The 24,476-nt window shown below is 50.7% G+C and overlaps 11 protein-coding genes across 11 annotated transcripts; 5 read left to right on the top strand and 6 right to left on the bottom strand.

The window, feature by feature from the left end:
- Positions 1-229: 229 nt before the first annotated feature.
- Positions 230-1,030, top strand: N7511_003093 (uncharacterized protein; the record flags this gene model as incomplete). The annotated part of the gene is made up of 1 exon (XM_057125518.1): positions 230-1,030. The coding sequence occupies one exon, from the start codon at positions 230-232 to the stop codon at positions 1,028-1,030; it is 801 nt and encodes a 266-aa protein (XP_056987677.1).
- A 549-nt stretch (positions 1,031-1,579) lies between these two features.
- On the top strand, positions 1,580-3,008 carry kat1 (putative 3-ketoacyl-CoA ketothiolase (Kat1); the record flags this gene model as incomplete). The annotated part of the gene is made up of 4 exons (XM_057125517.1): positions 1,580-1,650; positions 1,705-1,885; positions 1,945-2,521; positions 2,581-3,008. 4 exons carry the CDS (start codon positions 1,580-1,582, stop codon positions 3,006-3,008), a joined length of 1,257 nt encoding a protein of 418 aa, XP_056987676.1.
- Positions 3,009-3,154: 146 nt separating this feature from the next.
- On the bottom strand, positions 3,155-4,195 carry N7511_003091 (putative zinc metalloproteinase; the record flags this gene model as incomplete). The annotated part of the gene is made up of 1 exon (XM_057125516.1): positions 3,155-4,195. One exon carries the CDS (start codon positions 4,193-4,195, stop codon positions 3,155-3,157), a length of 1,041 nt encoding a protein of 346 aa, XP_056987675.1.
- Positions 4,196-5,035: 840 nt separating this feature from the next.
- Positions 5,036-7,393, bottom strand: hsp88 (Hsp70 chaperone Hsp88; the record flags this gene model as incomplete). The annotated part of the gene is made up of 4 exons (XM_057125515.1): positions 5,036-5,317; positions 5,368-7,114; positions 7,180-7,211; positions 7,319-7,393. The coding sequence occupies 4 exons, from the start codon at positions 7,391-7,393 to the stop codon at positions 5,036-5,038; spliced, it is 2,136 nt and encodes a 711-aa protein (XP_056987674.1).
- Positions 7,394-8,005: 612 nt separating this feature from the next.
- chsD (chitin synthase D) lies at positions 8,006-10,377 on the bottom strand (the record flags this gene model as incomplete). The annotated part of the gene is made up of 3 exons (XM_057125514.1): positions 8,006-10,025; positions 10,107-10,273; positions 10,324-10,377. 3 exons carry the CDS (start codon positions 10,375-10,377, stop codon positions 8,006-8,008), a joined length of 2,241 nt encoding a protein of 746 aa, XP_056987673.1.
- Positions 10,378-11,039: 662 nt separating this feature from the next.
- On the top strand, positions 11,040-12,354 carry N7511_003088 (tRNA maturation protein LHP1; the record flags this gene model as incomplete). The annotated part of the gene is made up of 3 exons (XM_057125513.1): positions 11,040-11,357; positions 11,424-12,205; positions 12,261-12,354. 3 exons carry the CDS (start codon positions 11,040-11,042, stop codon positions 12,352-12,354), a joined length of 1,194 nt encoding a protein of 397 aa, XP_056987672.1.
- Positions 12,355-12,672: 318 nt separating this feature from the next.
- N7511_003087 (Dabb family protein) lies at positions 12,673-13,176 on the bottom strand (the record flags this gene model as incomplete). Its single annotated transcript, XM_057125512.1, has 4 exons — positions 12,673-12,733; positions 12,796-12,931; positions 13,000-13,086; positions 13,158-13,176. 4 exons carry the CDS (start codon positions 13,174-13,176, stop codon positions 12,673-12,675), a joined length of 303 nt encoding a protein of 100 aa, XP_056987671.1.
- Positions 13,177-13,886: 710 nt separating this feature from the next.
- N7511_003086 (putative RNA binding protein Ligatin/Tma64) lies at positions 13,887-15,941 on the top strand (the record flags this gene model as incomplete). Its single annotated transcript, XM_057125511.1, has 3 exons — positions 13,887-13,907; positions 14,005-14,803; positions 14,860-15,941. The coding sequence occupies 3 exons, from the start codon at positions 13,887-13,889 to the stop codon at positions 15,939-15,941; spliced, it is 1,902 nt and encodes a 633-aa protein (XP_056987670.1).
- Positions 15,942-16,769: 828 nt separating this feature from the next.
- Positions 16,770-17,703, top strand: N7511_003085 (uncharacterized protein; the record flags this gene model as incomplete). The annotated part of the gene is made up of 3 exons (XM_057125510.1): positions 16,770-16,827; positions 16,861-17,267; positions 17,347-17,703. The coding sequence occupies 3 exons, from the start codon at positions 16,770-16,772 to the stop codon at positions 17,701-17,703; spliced, it is 822 nt and encodes a 273-aa protein (XP_056987669.1).
- Positions 17,704-18,079: 376 nt separating this feature from the next.
- N7511_003084 (uncharacterized protein) lies at positions 18,080-20,059 on the bottom strand (the record flags this gene model as incomplete). The annotated part of the gene is made up of 7 exons (XM_057125509.1): positions 18,080-18,390; positions 18,456-18,823; positions 18,882-19,241; positions 19,310-19,516; positions 19,574-19,697; positions 19,749-19,901; positions 19,975-20,059. The coding sequence occupies 7 exons, from the start codon at positions 20,057-20,059 to the stop codon at positions 18,080-18,082; spliced, it is 1,608 nt and encodes a 535-aa protein (XP_056987668.1).
- A 1,392-nt stretch (positions 20,060-21,451) lies between these two features.
- N7511_003083 (AA9 family lytic polysaccharide monooxygenase) lies at positions 21,452-22,855 on the bottom strand (the record flags this gene model as incomplete). Its single annotated transcript, XM_057125508.1, has 1 exon — positions 21,452-22,855. The coding sequence occupies one exon, from the start codon at positions 22,853-22,855 to the stop codon at positions 21,452-21,454; it is 1,404 nt and encodes a 467-aa protein (XP_056987667.1).
- Positions 22,856-24,476: the final 1,621 nt, after the last annotated feature.

Genomic DNA, 24,476 nt, shown 5'->3' with positions numbered 1-24,476 from the left:
TAGGTACAGGTTTTTTTCAATCGAAATGCAGCATTCTGTGCGGATTCTATATATTGGAATCTATCAGTCTCGCCCTTTGATCCTGATCGGAGTTAAGACACAATGTCCGAGAAGCTGCATGCCCTCGGGGCAAGAAGATGCAAGATGCGCTTATGTCCGCGGCATAAGAGACAAACTCTTGTTTGACATCCTATTTCCCATTCTATCAAACTCATCCTAGACAAGAACCATGGATAACCAGCGAACTATCGTCCTAATCACCGGTGCAAACCAGGGCATTGGTTACGAAGTTGCCAAGCTCCTTCTCTCATTAAATGAAAAGTACTACATCCTCCTTGGCTGTCGAGATGCAGTGCGTGGTCCCAAAGCTGTTACTGAATTGGATCCCACCGGACAATCGGTAGAGCTGGTCACCATCGATGTACGCGACAACGCCTCAATCAAGCAAGCAGCAGAGCATGTCGCCTCCAAGCATGGACACCTACATGTTCTCATCAACAACGCAGGCATCAACAACGAGCTTAACGTCTTTCTTCAGCAGCCAAACCCCCAAGAACAGAGCAACCCAGATGCATCAAGTGACCTTGCACAGCTTCGAAAGCTCTACCATGATGCATATGATGTCAACGTCTTCGGCGCTGCAGCAACAACCGAAGCCTTCAAGCCGCTTCTTGCGAAAGCGGTAGACTCGCCTCCTTGCATTGTCTTTGTTTCTTCGCACACAGGGTCGATGGGTCTGCGAAACGAGCAATCGTCCGGCATATGGGCGAAGCTTCACAGCCCTTCATTCCCCATATACCGTAGCACGAAGGCGGCGCTTAATATGTTGATGCTGCATTACTCGGCTTTGTTCGAAGATCGGGGTTGGAAGGTCAATGCCTCGGCTCCAAATCTGACTGCCACCAATTTTTCGCACGGGGTTGGACGACCTGCATCTGAATCTGCTGTCAATATTGTGCGGTTGGCGACTTTGTCGGTTGATGGGGAGACTGGAACTTTTTCTGACGAGAATGGGACTGTGCCATGGTAGATGGCAGGCAGTACATGATTGTATCGCAGAGGTTGTCCTTTGGATAGCATTCAATATATCCAAAGCTCGAATTGTTTCCTCTTGAAAGCTCAGCCCGAACTTTGCCTAGGCATTGCGACGTTCGAAAGTCTATAACAGGACATTAGATCCCGGGAAAGTAGAGAGTACCTGGCTTGAGTACCTGGCATGGGCCAAGTCAGAGGTAGTGGGTACTTGACATTGAGCCTCGGCAGTTTCGGGCAACGGCGCGGAGATCTTCCTCTTATACTTGTTCTCTTCTTTCCCTCCCAACTTGACTTCTTCAACTTCCCTGTATAATCAGTAAGTTGCTTTGTTTCCTACTCAGAGTGCTATGTCTTGCGAGATGGTTTTGTCGTGGCCTGCGACCCCCCTAAGTGCAGCTCGAGTTGAAGTTGAAGCTTCCCCGCAATAACCTTGGAAACGGCGGAAAATGCACTGTCATGCACCAGCTTCACTCCTGTCCCGGAGACATCTTGAAACTGTTCAACTAACCCAAAAACCCCCTTTAGTTTCCTTCCATAATTTATCATGGCCGCAGACCGTCTTAGCTCGCTCCTGAGCCACCTCAAGCCTGGCGCTGCCAGCGGCCTCAGCGCCATGTAAGTTCGAACAGCCTCGGCCGAGACATACACGAGTCTAACAGACCCCTAAAGCACCCAAAAGAACCCCGACGACGTCGTTATTACCCTGGCGCTCCGCACACCGCTCACCAAGGCACGCAAGGGCGGATTTAAAGACACAGAACTTGACTTCATCGTCTACGCCCTCCTCAAGGAGACTCTGGCCAAGTCCCAGATCGACCCAGCCCTGATCGAAGATGTCTGCCTCGGCAATGCAAGTTCCACCAAAGCCTTCCCGTGCCCATCCTGTTCAATGTCTAACACTCAAACCAGGTCAGCGAAGCCAAGGCCGCCTACATGGTCCGCGCCGCCGCTCTGGCAGCCGGCATCCCGCACACAGCCGGAGCCTCCTCAGTAAACCGCTTCTGCTCATCAGGCCTGAAAGCCGTGCAAGACATCGCGAATCAGATCTCCCTCGGCGCCATCGACATCGGAGTCGCTATGGGTGCCGAGCTCATGTCTGCCGCCGGCGACCGTCTCGAGAAGCCTTTCAGTGAGGAGGTCCTGCGTAACCAGGAAGCTGCCGACTGCATGCAGCCTATGGGTCAGACGTCCGAAAATGTTGGCAAGGACTTTGGTATCCCCCGTGAGCAGCAGGATCGGTATGCGGCTGAGTCGTTCCGTCGTGCCGAGGCTGCGCAGAAGGCTGGCTGGTTCGATGATGAAATTGCTCCTATCACTGTCAAGGTGAAGGATCCTAAGACTGGCGAGGTTAAGGAGGTTACTCTTACTCGGGACGATGGTATTCGTCCTGGAACTACTTTCGAGTCGCTGTCTAAGATTCGCCCGGCGTTCCCAGAGTTCGGTGATAAGTCTACCGGTGGAAACTCGAGTCAGGTTACTGACGGTGGTATGTTGTACTCTTCCATATTGTGTGATTGCCGGCCAATGTCTAACTTATTCATATAGCCGCTTCTATTCTCCTCATGCGCCGCTCCAAGGCCATTGAGCTGAACCAGCCTATCCTCGCCAAGTTCTGCGGTGCTACCGTCGCTGGTGTCCCTCCTCGTGTTATGGGTATTGGCCCGACTGCCGCTATCCCCAAGCTCCTGAGCAAGTTCAACCTTGACAAGAACGATATTGACATCTATGAGATCAATGAGGCTTTCGCTTCTATGGCTGTATACTGTGTCAAGAATCTTGGTCTGGACCATGCCAAGGTCAACCCCCGTGGTGGTGCCATCGCCCTCGGCCACCCCCTGGGTGCTACTGGTGCTCGCCAAATTGCTACTATCTTGAGTGAAGCCCGCCGGACGAAGAGCAAGATTCTGGTCACTAGCATGTGTATCGGTACCGGACAGGGTATGGCCGGCTTGTTTGTGAACGAGCAGGTTTGATACCGAGATCTTATATTGGGTTGAATATGGCACAAAACAAATCTGATGTACAGAACCTGAATATGAACCAACATTAAGCACCCTCCTATATTAAATGCAAAGCTCATAAGTCATGAAGAAACAATCCAAGTCACAAACAAATGACATCACGTAGCATCATCCTGCTTCCCAGTCTCCTTCTCTTTCTTCATCCTCTCCTCCGCAGCCCGAGCCATAATCTCCCGTCGCGACTCAGAACCAGAAGCCGACGCCCCAGCTCTCCTCCCAGCCTCATCCTCCCTCAGCCCACCAAGCACAAACTCACCCCCAGTCCACCCACACTCATCAACGAACTCCTCCCCACCCTGCCTACTCTCCCAATCCCCAGGGTTATAGAACTCCTGCCCAGAAACACTATGACCACCAGACTTCCAATCCCCAGCCTCAACCTCCTTCTCAATTTGACCAGTAAGATTCCAAAAATCGCGATCATGCGGCCCAAACACACAATGCGCCAGCTCATGACAAAGCGTCTTCCGGATCGTCCGATAATCGCGATACCCATCATAGGCATCAGTGCGCAAGCGCAACTCAATAACCTCGCCCTTGTTCCGATTCAGACCGAGCGTTCTCGATTCACTCGTTGTGTGCTCGGCCGGGTTCATCTCTGTCAAGAGCGGCACGGAGAATTTATGCTTCGCCATTGCTGAGCGGATGCCTGGGTCGTCGCGGAGCCGTTTGAGAAAGTCGAGCGAGCGGTCTGGGTTCGGGAGGTAGGAGAGTGGGAGGAGTCGGTGGAAGGTGTAGTTGGCGCTTGAGGAGGAGAGCGTGTGCACGCCGCCTGGGCGTGTTGATGCGGCGGGTTTGTTGCGTCGGGCTGCTGCTAGATGGCTGGCTCTTGCTTCTTGGCGCCGGCGCTCTGTGGCGGATTGTTCGTGTAGCTCGGCGATTGCTTGAGCTGGGGTGCCTAGCAGGGTGATTTTGAATTTTGGGGATGTGGTCTGTAGGATGGTGTCTAATCTTGTTGTGGGGAATGGCGCTTTCTGCATGCCTGGCTTGGGGGCTATTAGGAGCTTTTGGTTGTCTGTTGGGATGTTGAGCATGCTCTCTATTTCGTGGGATAGGTCTTGTAGTGTTGCTGAAGGTGGAAGGGTGAAGGTGTGCGGGGTGCCGTGGTGGTGAACAGTGAGCTCCATCGAGTCCTCCATTGTGAGATCGAAGACTGGGTATTATTATGTCGTGGTTGGGGTAGGAGCAGGAGAAAGATGCGTAGTTTGCGACAGAGCAAAGCTTATACGTCCCGAATAGGCAGGCGCTGAGGCGAATTCGACGCGGTTCCACGGCGATAGCTTGGTCAGCACGGAGATAAGGCGATAAGTCAGGCTTATTGATGCCTCCGGGCAGAACCTTGGATGACTATGTATCTCGATAAATACTTTTAACTAAGGGCTATGAGTCAGATATACACTTCCCTCTGTGTGAAATCAAAGCGTCATTCCGATTTTACTCGATAAATTATGTGACCGCTTGGAGTATAGGGTACGCATATTTTGTGGGCCAATAGGCATCACTGGGTATAGATGCATTGATTTCCTCGTTATTGGCTACAGGGTGCAGCTATTGACAACTTGTGTCGTGCTCACGCTTTTCATATGCAAATTAACTTGTGCATTGACGGAACATGAGACAAGCTAGGTTACTACTGCACATCTACTTCTAGGCTAATCAAAAATTCACAAAATGAGTCGTGGAAGACAAACGCGTAGAGTATATTCATCTATTCATAAGCATCCATGGAAAAAATGGAACGATCTACATCGTAACCGTTTGCCATTAAGAACAAAAAAGTGATCAACCATATGGTTCGTTGAGTTGATCGAGTCTAGTCCGTAAACATCTGAAAAGTTCTTTTCATCATACCGCGCCAACGCCCATCTCAGCACAAATGCAAGCCAAAGACATGATCCAAGTATGAGACGCGGCGCGAGTTCCCGTTTCCATTCGCATTTGAAACGTAAGAAAACCAGCTATCAATTATGTGGATTGATTTACTGCTCAGCAGGGGCATCCTTCATCTCGGAGTCACCCTCGGCGTACTTGCGGGCGTTCTCCTCGTTCTGGGCAGCGGCGTCCTCAGTGGCCTTCTGGGCAGCGATCTCGGCGCGGCGCTTGGATGCAGCAGCCTCCTCGGCCTTGCGGGTGACCTCGCGCTCAGCCTCGGCCTTCTCCTTGTAACGCTGGATGATGGGGCCGGCAATGAAGCGGATGTCGTCCATCTTGGCGATGTAGATGGACTTGGTGGTGTCGTCACCATCCTCGTAGAGCCAGTCCTGGAAGAATGTTAGTATATGAGTGGATGTAATGGATTTTGTAAACTCACCTCAGTGGCGCTGAGCTTGGCACGGAGCTTCTCCTTCTCCTCCTCAGAGGCGAACTCGGAGTAGAGACCGTCGATCTTGTCGCGGAGCTCGTAGATGGAGGCCTCGAGCTCGTTCTTCTTCTCATCGGTCTCGGCGACGAGCTTGTCCTCCATGTACATAGAGTTCTCGCGCTCGGTCCAGGTGGCCTTGATGGCCTCGTCGAAGCCGCCGGTGGCGGAAGCGATGGGGAGGTCACCCTTGCGGACCTGCTTCTTGACCTTGCGGGTCTTCTTGGGCTGCTCCTCCTTGTCCTCGGTGTCCATAGCGTCACCTTCCTTCTTCTCCTCCTCGACGGGCTCCTCAACCTCCATGTCCTCGACGTAGTATCCGGACTCGACGTTCAGGATACCGTGCAAGTTAAGGCGGGCCTTGAGTTTGCAGATCATGAAGTCGTTGTTGGCATCAGCCTGGACACCCTTGACGGAGAAACGGCCAATCCAGGGGTTGACCTTGCCCGGCATGGTCTCGGCCTGGGTGTAGCGAGCCTCAAGGTCGAAGGGCTGCTTGCGGTAGAAGGTAAGGATCTTGGTGGAGGGCATGACGTTGCCGCGGTTGAAGACGGTGAGGGAGGTGTCCTCATCGGGGATCTCGGGGGACTGCTCCCAGGTGAAGTCGATGGGGTAGTTGACAATGTCGTGAACGGAGAAGTCACGGACACGGAAAACGGGGGAGAGGGTGGCACAGCTGAAAGCACATCCACGGGCAATGGCCTCATCCTGGTTCAGGGTGAAGGAGAGGGTCTTGCCGAAGTAGTTGGTGAGGGTCTCCTTGATGGCGGGGACACGAGTGCAACCACCGACCATCTCGATTTGGTCGATATCTTCGGCAGTGAGCTTGGCCTCGGCGAGGGCCTGGTCAATGGGAACGGTCAGGCGCTCAAGGAGAGGCTTGACCATGGCTTCGAGCTCATCACGCTTGATCATAGAGCGAACATCGGTATCCTCCATGAGGGACTCGATGTTGAGGGGAGCCTGGGGGTTAGCCGAAAGGACCTTCTTGAGCTTCTCGGCGGCAACGAGGGTACGGGCCCAAGCCTTGGGGTGAGTGCGGATGTCAATCTTGAACTTCTCCTTGAACTCATCGGCAAGGTGCTCAGTCAAGGCCTTGTCGAAGTTACGGCCACCGAAGTGACGGTCGTAGGTGGTGGACTTGACGTTGAGCTCACCCTTGCGGAACTCGACAATGGAGCAAGTGTAGTCACTGTAACCAATGTCGACGAACATGACACGGCGGGGCTTCTCCTCGGGGCCGGGAAGGTCCAGCTTGGTGATACCCCAGCCGAGGGCAGTGGCGGTGGTGTCGTTGATGAGACGGAGAACGTTGAGACCGGCGATGTCACCGGCGTCAATCATGGCACGGCGCTGCACATCGGTGAACCAGGCGGGAACGCTGACGGTGCAGTCGGAGACGGGAAGGCGCAACTCCTTGGAGGTGATGTCCTTGATCTTGCCGAGGAACATGGCGACCAACTGGGTGGCTGTGAACTTCTCCTTCTTTCCGAGGTAGTTAACCTCGACACCGGCCTGTCCATCGACGTCGACGAGGGGTGCTGTGTTGTATTCCTGCTCAATGGCGACATCGGGGTCGTTGAAAGAGCGACCGATGAGGCGCTTGAGAGAGCCGATGGTGTTCTTCAAGTTGGAGATCTCAGCACCCTTGGCTGCCTCTCCGATGTGTCTGCTGCGGGGAGTGAATCCAACGAGGGAGCTATGATATAAAGTTAATCTTCTATTCGCAGAGATACCAAGGCGGGGGGGTTCGGAATAACTCACGGTGTCTGACGGTTGGAAACCTCATTGGTAATCTAAAACAAGTAAAACAGTTAGCGCTAGGCCTTCAAGTGCAGAAGGGTCTCGATTCATCTGAATAGAAAATCGCGAGCCCGCATCGGGGCCGTGGGGCAGTACGCACAATGTCAATGCCCTTGTTGCGGGCAACACCAATCTTGGTGCTTTGCGCACCCAAATCTATGCCGACGACACTCATTGTGGGAGAAAGTAGTGAGGGATGTGAGGGGAGGTGGTGGAAGGATGGAGGTTCAAGAGAGAAAAGAAGCGAGAAGTCGGAGGGGAGAATTTGCACGCCACTCCACTATTATTGGAGGGGCGATGACCAAGTTGTCCAGCGGTCTATCAAAAAAAGAAAAAAAAGTATGGGGTATTTTAGGGGGGTATAATGAGAAGCAAAATGAATCAAAATAAAAAGAACTCTTCTCATTCAGCGATCTATCTGGACTACATATAATTCCCATCAGCAGTATGAGTTTTCACATCGAACCTTCTGGCGGCTGCTGGACTACCCACCTTCACCGCCCGGGGGCTAGGCAGAATGGGGAAAATCTGTTCACCGCTCTCCACTACATCAACTACATCATAGAGGCCTGGGACCATAAGGTTTTGAAGATATGGGATGAATGCTGATACAAAAGGGAATAGGCAAGAGAACTCTATGGCCACCACAACGCCCACCATAACAATAGTGATTGAGAGAATACATGAGAGAAAAAAAGGCAAACGTGTGGAACTGCCAAAAAAAAAAAAAAACTGACGTCAGGTACCTTTGGTACACGGGAGAACATCATATGGTGGGTCAAGAGAGTCATGGTTTCCGGATTATGTTCGCCTCACTTGTGGTTGGAGCATCATTCGCAAGACGCCTACCCTTGAGGCGGTTCATCTGGTAGACCTGCGCCGGCACCTCAGGCTCGTACTCTTCAGATCCAGACACCATAGAGTGCACTGCATCTCTATCATCAAAAGGGTCCTCCAAGTCCTGAATGCTGAATGTGCCCGTTGATGCCCGACCTTGGCGGGCATAATAGAGTTTCTTTTGGTCTTCCTCGCTCATCAGGAGATTGTCCACGTCTTGTAACATTTGTACAGAGTTGGAGTCATAATCCGATGATGCACTGAGCACTGACTCGGTTGAATAGCGAAAGCGAGGGGGTAGCTGGTACTTGGGGGCTTCCATGGCATTGACCATTCGGGCTAGCGCAGGCCCGGACCCAGCAGTGTTGACATAGAAGCCATCCAACAGTTGCTCCGCCGGGGCAAACCGTCCTTCCACATTGTCTGATGGTCGGATAGGGACGGATCTTCGGCGGATTGGTTTGGTACGGAATGTGTCAACGTCCACATTCAGCTCATCGCCTTGTTGCCTCGCTAGTTCAGCTGCTTCGGCTGGTGTTCTATGGTCGTCTGCCGTTGCAGCATCAGCCCGTGGTCCTCCCCACGTTCGCTGCCCAGCTGTGAAAATCCCATATACCATGTATATCCAGTTAAAAAATGGATTGACAAGGAACATGATTGGATACAGCCAGGCCTTGTAGCGCTTAAGTCGGAGGCCGAAGTACAACATGAGTAGATAATTTAACCCGAGAGAAACTCCCATGAAGCCAACAGGAAGGTCACTGACCTTTTTTGATGTTGTGAAAAGTGCAATCATCATTATGAAGAATAGCAGTGCGGTCGTTCGGATGGTGTTTTGCATGAAGCGTACCAGACATAGCAGGGGGTACCGCACCCAGAGCCGGATATCGGTGATCATGCAAACCTCATTGGTAATAAATCCCAGGAACCATCTTCGACGTTGTTTCAGCAAACTTTTAAAGTCCTGAACAGCCTCAGTTTTGCAAAAGGCGCTCGTGCACAGCTGAATCTGATATCGTTCCTGTGCGCCAATCATGAAAAGGTGAGTGAGCCAACGGTCTTCTCCAAGATGGCATTTTCCATAATCAAAGAGATCTTCACATTGCTCGGCTTTGTCTGAAAAGTAATATTTGGCCATTTTGCGAAAGGCCGAGAAACGCAGAATTGTGAGAGCGCCAGGAAGACAGGTCACCGCTCCGCAGGCAGACTCGACAGAACGCTCAAAGAGCTGACCGTGGATGTATTCCATATCCTGAAGAACGGTGAGTATGCTGTTCTTATTTGTGGTTGAAGTGATAATTCCGGTCATCGCCAGCATATTATGCTTGCTCCCTGGCTTGATTTCCATGTCGTACATGAAGTTCTGCAAGCAGACCCGATCAAGTATGCAGTCAGAGTCTATGAAAAGTACAAACAGGTTATCATGTCGCCTCAAATACTCTGCATAGACCTTGTCAATGAGCTTGAAAGTGTGCTTTTGGCAACGTCTCTTCCCGCCATGCTTGAAACGAGAAACAGTGATTCGAGCGCCTTTGTAGATCACGTCGATGCTCGGCGGATAGCTTTCCAGGTTGATTGGGATTCCAAGATGGTGAAGCACGCGAAGGTAGGGTTCATCCACAGTCCCGCCATCATAGGAAAGGAAGACATGAATGCAGTTGGCGGGGTAATCGCAGTCAACGACCGAGTCGATTGCTTTGATCAAGACTACTGGCTCTTCCTTGTACACCGGCATCACAACCACGGTTTTGGGGGCAGTTCGATCATCAAGAACTTGTTTTATTTTCTTCGCTCTGCCCAGTGAATTGGTAGCCAGACCATACACGCAGAAGAGCCATGGCCCAACAAGCAGGATTGAAAAGGCCCAAAAAGCGTATAGTTGAAATCCATGGGCCATTTCATGGGGCACCCATAGAGTGACTTGCTGTGGCAGTGGGAGGGTCACAAACATAACCGGAAGAAAGGACAATCTATCAAACTCTTATGTTAGGTTTTTGACTCCAGAGGCATAGTATTTATCACAGCTCTCCATGAATCTGTTGTGTGCTCACCGCATTGCTGAGAACAAGAATACCATCACGACAGCAAGGACTTTGATGCTCCAATGGTCCGCTTTGCTATAAACCTTCACTAGGCAGTAGATGAAAGAGCCCAGCCACAGAAGCCATTCAAAGACTGCCGCCAGCATGAGTGGCCCGACAATGCAGAGGTAAACGATCTGTTGGGGAATGGTTAAGAAGGTTTCATGAACTCGGGAGTAGAACCTACATCCTGCACCGGCCAACTTTCTTTTTCTAATGGCCCTCTCTCGGCGAGAACCATTTTGAGAGATTCTCAAGAGCGTCAGAGCATTTGCATCTGTCAGTTGCGGTGTGTCTTGGATAAACTGCGAGCTGAAACAGAAGTTTGATATGTGATTGTGGGCTCTGTAGCCGTATCTGAGTATCAGACTGTCTGAGAAAAGGAATTTCAGTGAGTGTGGTGTCATTGGAGATCAGGGAAAAGAGACAAACAGAGCAGTTAAGATACGAAGGTGACTGCAGGTCGATGTAGGCAGGCGCGATGGAGTCGACTGTTGAGCGGTGAATATGGTCAGTTACTCAAACTTCCCGCAACTCTTCTTATTTTTCCTTTTCATCTCATCATCTTTCTTATCCAGTTCCTTTACCTACACTGTACCTATAGATCTGAGCATGTTGAATTGCCTAATTGGGATGGAACGCACTAATCCCGATCCGGACTAGGTTTGTGCCTCAGGCCGAGTCAGAGCTCCCAGAAAAAATTCCAGATTCTCCCCGCTGATTGAACTTGATCCATACCATTGTCCTCTGTTTGAGTAAAAGTCTCGGCGCGTATAATCTATACTACAACCTCATACCGCGCAGATCCGTGCCTTGATATTTCGACTTATTGCGCTTGAGTCACTCGGGCTACTCAATTTCCGTCTATCTTTTCAAACACGACAGTCGCACTCAAAATTCACAATGGCTGAGGAACAGAAGACCCCCGTCGCCAACATTGAGGCAGAGCAGGATGTCCAGAATGTGCTTGCTGAGCTGAAGGAAAGCGCCGCTTCCGAGAAGCCCACCGAGGATGCTGATGAAGCTCGCATTGTCGCCGAAGCTGCCAAGCTCGGTGAGAAGTCTGAGCAGTCTGAGGAGAAGGCCGCTAAGCCTGAGCGTGAAACCCGCAGCTTCCAGCGCGGTGGTCGCTTCAACCGTGGTGGCGCCCGCCAGAACAACGCCAAGTTCGATCCCTCCAGCCAGGAGCAGACCGATGACCCTGTTCAGATCCGCAAGCAGGTGCGATCAAACCGTCTTTTTTTGTCCCATTGTCTTGGTTGAACATTACTAATGCGCAAACTATAGGTCGAGTTCTACTTCTCCGACTCCAACCTCCCCATGGACAAGTTCCTGCTCTCCAAGGTCGGCGGCAGCGCCAACAATGCTGTTCCCCTTGAGCTCCTGCACTCTTTCAAGCGCATGCGTCGCTTCCAACCTTTCAGCGCTATTGTCGAGGCTTTGAAGACAGCCGAGACCGTCGAGCTTACCGAGAACGACACTGCCATCAAGCGCAAGGTTCCTCTCCCCGAGTCGGTTAACGAGCACGACACCAGCGCCGTCAAGGTGTATGAAGATGCCACCATGGCCCGCAGCATTTACGTCAAGGGCTTCGGTTTCGGCGAGGAGGAGCCCACTACTCAGCTTGACATCGAGGCACTCTTCGCCCCCCACGGCCCCGTCAACGCCATCCGTCTCCGTCGCACCGTCAACGACCGCACCTTCAAGGGTTCCGTCTTCGTTGAATTCGCGGATGAGGACAAGCAGAAGGCCTTCCTCGCTCTCGAGGAGAAGCCCCAATACAAGGACAAGGAGCTGACCTTCAAGAGCAAGAAGGACTACTGCGATGAGAAGATCGAGGAGATCAAGGCTGGCAATGTTTACCCCAGCCAGGGACGCAACAACAACAACAACTCTCGTGGAGGTCGTGGAGGTCGCGGAGGTCGTGGTCGCGGTGGCCGCGGTGGTCGTGGCCGTGGCCGTGGTGGTCGCGACAGCGGTGACCGCAACGAGCGTGACTGGCGCGAGCGCCGCACTGATGACCAGAAGAACGGCTTCGACGCTCCTCGTGAGGCCCAGAAGGATTCTCGGTAAGCTTCTCCCCCCTTACATCCAACGTGAAAGATTGATACTAACCAATATCAGTGGCGTTCCCGTTGTGCAGAGCACCCAGAAGCGCTCCCGCGAGGATGAGGGTGGTAACGACCAGCCCGCCAAGAAGGTTGATGCCAAGGAGTAAGGAAACAGCTCAAAATAGCTCCTTATTATTGCTTCTCGGTATCAGTTGGCGGGACACAAAAGTATTGCGGATAGGAAATCCGGCCGGCCGCATTTGACAGGTTTTTCTTTAGAGGTGAACTCTGATACGGCGTTACGTGTTTTATTATTATGAGCATCCACGCGTTGGCAAGACCCAGCCAATTACAATAGTCTTGAGGTCAATGTCTGACATGTACAAATGAGATTTGTGATGACACTACTCAACATTCCCACCCTGTAGCACTGCCTCTCATCCTGCGAGACGGACATACATACCCTACTCCTGCCAAGTCGTGACCTAGAACTCAAGGTCATAAGCCAGTGTATCGTCACAAAGCTCCTCGCGTATCTTGTGAACCCTACACAACTCAGTATTAGCACCCTAATCCGACAGACAGATCATCAGAATCAGAGAACACACTCCAGATGAGCCGGGTGCACGGCATAAGTAGCAATATGCTCCGGGGTATCCAAAACCGCAATGAGGGCCATGTCGAAGCCCTGGGCGCGGGGAATACTAATCGGCAATGGCGGTCCACTCTGGATGGATTGCAAGCCTGTTGATTTGATACGCATTAATTTCTTGCGACTCTTACGCAGCGCATGCCTGGGATCTCTGGCTAACCTGGGATCTTCCCCACCATTCCCTGGCAGACCTCTTTCCAGGCTGCGACTTGGGCGGAAGTCACGCCGGGCTTGAGGCGGAAGAGGACTGTATTGTTAGTGTTGCTGATTACTTGGAACGTAGTTTGGATGGATATGAGGCATCGGTCTGGTACTTACCAACGTGGTAGACGGGCATTTTGGTATGATGAAGATGGATGTTCCCCAGGTCTGAGAGAGTGTGGGGGTTATCGGCGATTGTCCGATCTGCCGCGGAGTTGATACATTTCTGCTGGATCTTCTGAGTTTGGGATGGATTCGGTCTGACTTGATAATCATAAGATCGGATGTATTTTGATGATTTATGTATGGGCTGATCTACTCTGTCAAGCTACTATGTTTCAGAATGAGGCTCTCTGTGCGGTCTGGGAAGCTTGTCACCTATGTCATATGCCTTCGTATGTCATTCTTCATATCTGGTTCTTGTTTCTGATCGTCCAACACCTAGTAGATCAAGCAAGAGTTTGTCACTAGCTGAGATGTCCTTAACATGGAAGTCTGTACATGCAGGGATACTCAACGGTCCCGTTAGAGCTGGGGCTAAGGGTCAATTGGCGTCAAGGCCAGACTAATTGGAAAGAAGAAAAAAAAACAAGATATGGGGCGAGTCATGTTGGATCTCTGCATCATATCCTCCTCCACAGGGAAAGGACTAACATGGGCCATTTGGAAGAAGCGAGTATAGCGCATAGCTTGGAGTCATCGCAGAGTTCGGGTTCGGTGTGGGCCCGATGATTTTGTCCCTTCAACTTCTTCATTCCCGTCATTTCTTTGCAGCTGGTCCTGCTTTCGCCCTATTCTAAACATCCTAGATTCCAGACCAGAAGAACTGGTCTTGACCTCTCAATTATGTTCAAAAAGAAGCCTACAGTGAATACCTCCCCTCCCCGCACTGCCCCTCCATCGAAGCTTGCTTAATCCGCACCTCGAACGCAAAAGAAAACAAACACATATTAACATGGCATAGATCAAAAACTTAGCACCGCTACGGTCATCTGATCGGCGGAAAATTGCGGACCAAATCATCAAGGAATACCAGATCAGCATTCCCTCAACTTCAACTGAAGATCAAGCCTCTACCACCTCTCCGAACCTGACGTCAATCCGAAATGCCCTTCTCCCCGATAACTCGCTGACTGCTCGATTCACGACAACCGCCGGGCCAGACCTTCGAGAGCTGACGGGTATCGTGTATGTCGGCGCGCATCCAGATGGCGAAGAGCGCGTGCTATGGTTCAAGCTGGAGCATGGCCCGGGTGCCGACAAGCGACTGTACCCTACTGTCTACACGCTATGGAACAATCCCAACCTGGTTCCGCTTCTCCATACCCCCGGATTTGTGATGGGCAAGCTCCATGGCGGGGCGGACCTCATGACGCCTGGTCTTGCGAATGAGCCGCCGTTCCCCGCAAGGGCGGTCAAGGATGCGGTTGTTGCGGTCGCGAGTGTGGATAGACATACTGTGCCTCGCTTTGTAGGAATCTGTGAGATTGATGTATCGGCGCTCGGGGAGGTGCAGGGCACAAAGGGCTCGGCGGTTCGTGGTCTGCATTGGGAGGGAGATGAGCTTTGGGCATGGAGCTCTTCATCACGACCGGGCCGCGCAGCTCCTGAGTACCTGGAAGGCTGGGATGAAGATGAGACTGAGGAGCTTGAGAAAGGTGTTGAAGCGTTGGCAGTTGAGGAAAATGGAGGTGCAGAAGAGGCCGATGAACCCGCTTCAGCGGAGGAGCTGGAGTCTGAAGAGCCAGAGCCAACAACAAAGGGTAAGTCGACACTGATTCAGAACTTCAATTAAATTTCAAACACTGACCAAGAACAGAAATTGATGATGCCTTTGTCAATGCCTTTGTTTATGCTCTCTACAAGCTCAAACAGGACAATCCCTCGGCCAACAACCATGGCCTGCCACTCCCAATTTCACCCTCAGCTTTAATAGCTAACTTTACCGCCCCTTACCTGCCAATTCATAATGCTCAACAGGCTCAATTTTATAACATCAAGAAGACAAGTTGGAAAAACGTCAAAAAGTTCATCAAGCATCTGGACAAAACCCAACTCGTCAAATCCAAGGACCGCAATGGCCAGGAAACTGTGATTCTTGATGTCGACTTTGACGATCATCGCGTCCAACGTTTCGTTCCATACAGATTACCCTCGAAGAATGCCCTTGAAAACAAGCCCTCTGCAGCAGATGGGAAGAAGCCTGCTGCTGATGGTGGTGATCCCTCTGTAGGACAGACGATCAGCGTACAAAATCTGTACCGTCCATCGGGAAAGCTGATCCCGAACATCTTCCCTGCGCTTTCCGCGAGCAGCCCATCCAACTTCTACAAATACTCCGACATCTCCACCCACCTGGATCAATATCTGCAATCGCAAGATCCTCCTATCGTCTCTCGAGAAAACCGACGTATCATCACTATCAACCCCTTCCTGGCCAACACCATCTTCACTTCGGATTCCACAGAAGATAAAGGAACGCTCGCGCGTGGCAAGGTCACCCGCGATGGTCTTTTGAAACGTATTGCCGAAGACAGAACTCTTGTCCAGCCGCACTACCTCATTTTGAAGAACGACCAAACCATTGCAGACGTCAAGCCCAAATCAGGCACTGCTCCAAAGGTCACTGTCACTCTCGAAAAGCGTACGGGATCCAAGACAGTCACAAAGGTTATGAACCTGGAAATCTTTGGTGTGATCCCTACTCTTCTCTCCCAGGAACTTCAGAAGAAGTGTGCCGGCAGCACTAGTGTGACACAGGCTATGGGAGCACCCAAGGGTGTTATGGAAGTCCTGGTTCAGGGTGATCAACGCAAGGCGATTGAGACAGCACTTGGGCGCCGTGGACTGAAGACACAGTGGATAGAAGTTGTGGACAAAACCAAGAAAAAGAAGACTTGATCTGTCCAGGTATGAGATCATAACGCTGGACTGAGTAGATTTCCATATAAATGAAAATCAAGTTAGGTAAATGGGGCTCAGGCTCAGGCTGTACATACACAGAGTAGTTCGTGCCCACACTAGAGAGACCAAACTTCTCGATCCACCATATCAATCTTGGAATGTGAATGCTGGGCATTCATTGGATGATCGATAAATCCCTTGTACGATCACAACCAAGTTACCATCTACTGTGCGAAACGACAGATACTAATTGGATGATCATTGAATCCCTTGTACGATCACAACCAAGTTACCATCTGCTGTGCGAAACGGCAGATATTTCCTTACTTCCTTATCTGTTCCACGTGCATTCTATGTCTGTTCATGACTCGCAATTGAGGTAACTGGCTCATCGGGCCTCAGTCTAGAGTTCGCCGCTCCACCCTATTCGCAGGATCATGAGTCCTTGACGATAACCAATAAGCCCTGGAAGTAGATAAAGTTACACGCTATGCAAAAGTTCACCTGTTCCTGGCCTGCTACTCATGCTCATGTTCCATAATCGGGCTTGCTATGCTGACATCAGTAATCACGTTGGCATCCATAGATGGAGTTACACCGATTACTCTTGCCACCCCATTCCAGGCCCAATATGCAGCTTGCATCTATGTCATTCTTTGCTACCAACGTCATTGGGTATGGACTATGTGTGTCACCAACACAGGTACACGATACTCAGACAAATTTTGCACAACTAGAGTGTAGAGCGAAGGTTTATATAATTCGATGCAAGCCTTCGATCTCAAATCTACTAGTCTAAATCATTTCACTTTCAACCTTCCCATCATGTCCACAACAGCATACAAATCAGATCCATCATGCGCCAAAGTCTTGATGCTACACGGTACTTGACCCTCAATCTGAACAAATCCTCCAGCACAAGGACTCACCAACAATCCAGGACACGGCCAATCCGGCCAATTCTTTCGATGCAAGACACGATTCCTACAACGGAAAGCCGAGCAAATCGTGCTCAACGCGGTACAGCAAGATCCATCTCAAAGCCAAGTTGAAGTCGTCGAATTCCACTATCCATGCGCGAAGCTGCCCGTCAATCCGGACCAGCCCGAGGGAGAAGAGAACCACGCCTGGGCATGGGGATACGGCGACATCGACGAAGACCGAATCCGGGGTCTTGAAAAGTCAGTCACGAACATCATGCGATATATAGACAAGTACGGGCCTTTCATCGGGGTCATGGGCTTTTCGACAGGCGCGACTGTGGCTACTATTGTCACCTCGCTCTTGGAAAAAAGAGAGTCGCTTTGCAATTTCGAGTTCAAGGTGAGTGGGTAGAGCTTTCTAGCAAGCTATGCGTTTCAATGTCTGTGGTAAGTGATGGTGTTGGTCTGACTTTTCGTAGACCAACCACCCTCCTTTGGAGTTTGCGGTTTCAATTTGTGGATTTACACTGGCAAATCCGTTCTATAAGCCGGTCTACAGCTGCATTAAAACACCTTTCTTTCATGTGATTGGTACCCTGGATACGATGATTCACGAGTATCAATGTGCACGGCTGCAAGAATGCTGTGAGAATTCTTATACGCATTATTTCAAGGGAACTCACTACGTACCTCGTTCTGAGGAGTTCTTGGATGCTTTGTGTAGATTCTTTGAAGAGGTCTTGACTGTCAAAGGTGATAAAAGTCGGGAACTTCAAGGTGGTCAAGAGGAGGCTTGGGAAGACTGTGAGGATTGCGAGGCTGGTGTATTATTATAGATTGTCTATCTTCTGGATGGTGTATACATCTAAATTGACTATTATCTCATTTTCATCTCCCGATTCGGGCCCTTCTCCTGGTTGTAGAATACAGGGCTGTTCTACACTATAATTGTGGTAGTCAACGCCTTGGCAGGTCGAAATGCAGTTTTGTATGTCTAGATTGATTGGCCTTTGCCAGTTAACCATTATATATACTGGATTTTAGGCCGTACGATATGGCTTTGCCTTTGCCTTGCCACTATCTTGGGTCATTGAATTTGGGACGCCGAATTGAAAGATCAACCTTGTTTATAATTTGAACACTAGTCTATCATTAAAAGTATACCAAACAAGCCACCCATCTCATCTCTCTGTTCACATGACATCGGCTCGACTATCTAGCAACATATTGCCGTCCACGTTTCAAGATCAACAAAGATGCGGGAATTTGTAAAGCAGCAAAAGCAATCATAGCCTGGAACTGCACAGTGTAACTCTGGGCAAAAACAGTGGCCGCCACTTTTTGAACCTTTTCTGGCAGGGTTTCGATAGCCCCCGCTCTTTCAATGACTAGATTGACTTGAGCAGGAGGCAACTGATGGGGAAGGTCACTTTTCAATTTGCTGTAGAGGATGTTCGACGCAATGGCTAATCCAATCGCTCCACCCAAGAATCGAGCTTGGTTCAAAGCGCCTGTAGCCGTGGCTAAAATATATGTGTTAGCAGTCACACTACCAGAACAGTAAGCAAAAGGAGAAATTGGCTCTCACCCAAGTCCTTTCCTTCAACAATGAAAGGCACGGCCAATGTAAGGATTCCAATTGTAATTCCAACACCAGCACCAGCAATGGCTTCGAATACATATCCCTTGGCAGGATAAGATGAGTTCTCTGGAAGTGTTGTTAAAAGCGCCATGCCAATAGTGTGCAATATAGATCCAATCAATGCGAAGTAAACCACAGGTATGCGAAGCTTGCGGCTTGCTAGACAGGTGACCATAGTACACACAGTTGCAACTGCAGCATATGGGATAATGTGTACTCCAGCATCAAGAGGGCCGAGCCTAGTAATCAGTTGAAATCGTTGCGCCAGGTAGACAATGACTACATTCCAAGGGCAACCACACAAAAAGTTGGTGCTGCATTGGATAAGAAGTCAGCCAATTTTCGTAACACTTTGCGTTCAGCTCGACTTACGCCAGCATTCCCATCCATGCTTTATTGTAGAAAAACCGCTTCGGGAATACAGGTTGCAGAGCAGGCAGGTAATCAGGCATAAACCACTCCCATGCAAAGAATGCAACCCACATTACGCCAGACAAGACGATCAAGGCAATGGCGGTCCCCGAAGACCAATCGAACTCGATGTTTGTCTCGTTGAGTACTGTGACCAGCAGAAGAGATGCGCCCAGCAGAAGGAATGAGCCCAATGCATCGAGACTCAAGAACAGGGAATAGCTTGGCAGGAGGGCGGACAAGGGCTGTGGTTTGATACTTCCAAAGTCGGACGGCATAGTGACGAGCAACATGAAGACTGCCAATCCACCTGGAGGGAGACTATTGTAGAATTCGAGATTAGGGTTCGTCAAACTCGAAATGGAATGCTTTAAGATCGATCCACTCACTTCACATAAAAGGCCCATCTCCATGCCGAGTTCTCAGCCACAAGACCACCGAAAATGGGCCCCGTCAGCGAGGCGAGCGCAATCGTGACTGCAAGCAGGGCACCAAAGAATGGCATTCTGGATTTTGGGACTATCTCATACACACAGAGGATGACAAGCGAGTAGACTCCTGCCCCGCCTGCGCCTTGTAGCGATCGGAAGATGATTCTATTCAGAGAGAAGATCAGCTGTGTTTTTGGAACGGTGCCTGACTCTGATCCTCACAAATGATTCATTTCCTTAGACAAGGCACATCCCAGCGAAAATGCCAAAAAGATAACCATTGAAGCTAGGATTGCTCGTTTGCGTCCGATGATATTGCTGATCTTAGTCCATAACGGCATGAAAGCTAGATTATTAGAATCTTGGAACAGTTGATTGATTTTAACTTCATACTCACAGGTATATGTTGTCAAGAACCCCGTCACCACCCAACTTGTCTTGTTGAAGCCGTTGAGATCATTCGTGATACGGACAAGTGAAGTACTCACGATGGTCACTTCGAGATTGACCAGATAGAGGCCCATGAGCAGACTAGAGGATGAAAGAGGTCCTTAGTGTTGAATACATAGCGAAAAGAATGAAATTTCAAGTATACCCTATTGTAATAACCCACAGCCTCCAACCCGTCGGATAATCGATTTGAAGGTCAGATTCATCCTCGGAATACTGGCGATCCTGGCTAGTGTTGTCGTTAGTTTGCTTTTCCATTTTGATAGGCGATGAATCACCAAGTAGTGCCTTTTCAAGATCCTGGAATTAGAAAATATTTATATTCATGCAGTTGATTATGTACTTTCAAAACATTACACCGTCGGTCTGTTGGTGGCCAACCTTCCCCAGGCCAGCTTCATGTTGTGCAACCACGTCCGCTATTCCAGGGATGTGAGACTCTGGGAAAGCCCTAATTGGCGATGAGCATTCACAGTGCGAGGAAGAGGCTGCAAGCCTCGGTTACAGTATATGCCATCCCTTGATGTTCTGTGTTACAGGGCGAAACCACCAACATTCCACTCACCCAGCTCGAATTTGTGAAGGGCTATAACTTATTAAATGATTGCAAGATGGAGTCATGCTTTCCATATGGATAGAACAGTCAATTCAAGAAATCAATCGCATTTTCGAATCGCAAGTTATTTCGAGGATCTCATCAGCAATGCATGGTGTAACAAGTATCAAATCCCGAGACCTTAAGTGAAGGGTACGATCCCATAATCGTTACTTCCTGCATGGGCAACATTCAAGATATCGAGAACTGCGTCATTGGGCGATCTTCGTCCAGCATACTATTCGATCGCCTTGGAAGCGTGGCGAGAATCTGTTGGGGGTGATTTCAAGTGTAACGCAGGTCATTTCCATCCGTGATCTGCATTGATGTGCTCATGGTGAGAATTCCAAGTGGTGTTATTGATGGATACACAATACTACCAGTCGGGATGAGAGCCGTATGGTTGATTCAAGATTGACCTCTATGCCTTCTTCATTTGGTGCAGATCAAATGTAGATCGTGCAAGTCTTAGTCATGAGCAATGAGTCCCAGGGTCAGGGTGCTTCCGTCTGCCAGGTATACTGGAGGCTCTGGCGTTTTTCCATGCGCCAGTGGCCTTCAACGCACTATATGATGGCTGTGCTGATGAGGACTGGACAGTTGTGATTGCTAGTCTCCAGGAACATACAGTCTCACCGATCGAGAAAAACTAGGATAGTGGGAGACAATGCAGTATAATCTGATAACATTGATTGTATCAGCGCTGATATTAAAGACCATGGCACCAACTTCGACATTCATAAGACGGCCAAGACTACGAGAAAGCACCAAAGTTGAGCAGTCCAGCAATTCCATTCATAAGAAAAAAATATGTAAAAGAAACTCAGTGAGCGAGTCTCTCGTCTCCCAGGGGAGGTAAAAAGAAAGAAAGGTAAAGAAAATCCGTAGGACGGTGTTGTTACATGCAGTCCGTCCAGAAATCACAAGCCAGACAGGATATCCGATCCGATTTCCAACCGATTCCAAAACTCAAAAGATCATATCAAAAGAAAACCGATGTATAGACATGAACAGGCAAATATTCATCGCTATACATCTAGCGGCGTTGAGCGCTTTTAAATAGACAGGTCACGGGCGTGGACCTTCTTGTCGGAGACAAGCCACTTCAGGGTAGAACGGATGACGCTGAGGAGCTGATCGGCGTTCAGGGAGCTGAGGTAGGAAGAGTAGTCCGAGGTGGAGGTGGTGGAGCTAGATTCGGAGCTGGAGGAGCCGGAGCTGGAGCTGGAACCAGAGCTGGAGCCAGAGCTAGTGCTGGAGGTAGTGCTGGAGGTAGGAACGGGCACAGCGGCAGCGGTGGTGGTGGTGGCAGCGGCGGCAGAGGACTCCTCAGCAGCGGGGGCGGCGCTCTGGACAGACTGACCAGGGACAGTGACAGTGGCGGCGCTGGCGGTCTGGATTGCAGGCTGGTCAGTAACCTGAGCAGTAGCGTAATCGGTCACAGTGACATCAGAGGGAGCATCGCCGACAGGGGTAGCCTCAGCCGCGCTGGGAATGGAGATGGAAGGAATAGAAGTAGGAGTAGATGAGGGTGAGGGAGTGGCGCTGCGGGAAGGACGCTTGGTGCGGCTGTAGGCCGGGTGCGAGAACGAGGAGCTCGCAATGGGAGTGGCACTCACGCTAGAGGCGGCAGCAGTAGTGGCAGCCTGGGTGGTAGTAGCGGCTGTGGTAGCAGCTGCGGCGGAGGAGGCAGCAGTGGCAGCGGATCCGGAGGAAGCGCCAGTGTACAGAGCGGGACCGGGGATGGTGTAGGAGCTCATGGAGGTGTAGATGTTGACGAGAATGCCGGGGTCGGTGTTCTTGTACAGAGCGGTACCGAGAGTACCGCTGGGGCTGTCGCTACCACCGCCGGTGACCTTCAAGTTGAGACACTGGGGGTAGTTCTGGGCGCCGTTGGACTCACCAGCGGAGTGCAGGGCGATGATTTCGTGACGGAGAACGTAGTTGCCGGAGGCGATGGAGCTGGGGATGGTGACAGTGCGGCTGTTGTTGGCGGCAATGAGCTGGTCGGAAGCCCAGGTGCCGGGGACGGCACTGTCATCGATCAGACCACCCTCGTCGATCTTGAAAAACTCAAGAGTGGTCTTGTCAACGGAGGAGCAGTCGCCGTTACAGTTGGCCATGTAGGTAATGACGGGACCGTGGTGGCTCTCGGGCCAGGCAGTCCACTGGAGCTCGACGGAGCCACCAGCCTTGACCTCAGCGGAGATGGCACCGGGAGTGGCATCCTTGTGACAAATGATGTTAGGCTCGGAGTAGGCAGAGCCGTCAATGTAGCCGTTGTCGGTGGCATCCTCTGCCCATCCAATGTTGGCAGGAACATCGGTCATGTAGTTGTAGGTATCAACGATGAAACCCTTGTAGTAGGTACCGTCGACAACGGCACCAGAGACGTAGCCGTGACCAGCGACCATGGAGGCCGAGGCGAGGACGAGACCAGCAATTTTGGAGATAGACATCTTGAAGAAGTTGTGATGAAAAGAACGCACAGCGTTTGGATCGAAGGATCAAAGAGGATAAGAAAAGAATGCAAAGGGGACTTCAGTCAATGAAGTCAACCCAAAAGAGCAAAAAGAGAGAAGAAGGTACTGGACCTTGAAAAGAATGGAATGCAAAGGACTGATGGATTGGAAAAATCAACTTGGACGGCAACGCCAGAGTCTTATATGCTCTACCTCATCGGCATCATGGCTCTTTTCGGTATGATAGGAGCCGCACCGTTTCCCCTGCCAAGAGAACCCCATCACGGAGCAATTCAATAGTTCAGGTCTTTCTGGTATGGCATGGATTTCCGCCGTTCTGCTTCGGCGCCCATAGGTGGAGAATCCTCAGCTGGCCGAGACACCAGCAGCTCCGAGGTGAGAGATAGATGAAACAAACTGATCTCTAACGCGCTGGGGGTTCCCAAGATGCGCTAAAAAGAAAATTAATTAAGGTATGCCCCATCGGACAAATGAAAGGGGGGCATTCGACAGTGAGCCCTGCTCTAGTTGGTGCCTGTCGATCCCTGAGCGGTTGTCTGCGACAGATCAAGTTTCATCGTGACAGCTGCGAGGACACTAGGGCTTCTGCTCCCCTTTTTGGAAATGATCCATCACTGCATTGACACCTCCGCCCTGCCAAGAAGCAATGCGAGCTCCTGCGTGTCGGAATAATCTCGTTAAAATCTAGGAAAAAAGCTTGGTCAATAGGAGACTGCTACCGGCGACATGTCTCCACCAAACATTCTGACGGGTCCAGGCTGTCTAGAGTGTCCTGCTCAAGGGGACTCAAGTTGAAACAGGGAGAGGTGATGTGTTGGTGTAAATGCGAAGTACGAGAAGCTGGCAGAATGGCATATCTGGGCCCGGGCCACTCAACGATTTTTCTCTTCTTTACAACCCAACCGGTTGATTTCACCTTTCAGATTTCAATCTCTACGCCTGTCTCCTCCAAGAACTTTAACTCGCCTCTTTGGCTGAGGGGTATTGGCGCTTATACGCATTCACTTTGAAACACCCGGCACACCGGCCCGCACGGAGTCCGAGAGCGGCCTTTGACCTGCATCGGTCACAGTGGGCTTCGACTCGGAGACGTTAATTTTATCCAGGGGTTTAAGGCTGGACTTCCTGCACAATGGAGCTTCGAGTTAAAGACTCAGGCGCTAACTGTTTACTTGCCATCTTGAAGCGAAGAGAATGACGTTGGTTCACAACGCCAACTGCATGCTGACTACAATGTCTTGCTATCCCGAGGAGATATTGCCTTCCAAGTCATATTCCGGACACGCCTCTCACAAATCTCAACGGGGGCAGTGCGCATCATGAGCCGGGCAATCATCCATGCAAATCTAGATGCACCGAATGGAATGTCAGTCTCGGCCGTGTGGCTTTCCGTGAACTCGATCTCCGTCTGCAGGCTCGCCTTCCGGGTTACGATAATCCCTCGGGTCTCTACCCATTACCCGATCTCGACACAAACAGATTGCGATATGGGTTATACGAAATGTGCCGTCTTGAGGGCTGTGCGCAAAGCTGTGCCGAGATGGGCTCGGGAGATCATGGCGATCATATCCAAGTCCCAACGTGCGGAGGGGGTTGA

The sequence above is a fragment of the Penicillium nucicola genome (genome assembly GCF_028828085.1).
Source record: "Penicillium nucicola strain IBT 29836 chromosome Unknown utg000002l, whole genome shotgun sequence".
Taxonomy (NCBI): Eukaryota; Fungi; Ascomycota; class Eurotiomycetes; order Eurotiales; family Aspergillaceae; genus Penicillium; species Penicillium nucicola.
Note: the sequence above shows the minus strand (reverse complement) of the source record. Positions and strands in the feature narration are given on the sequence as shown.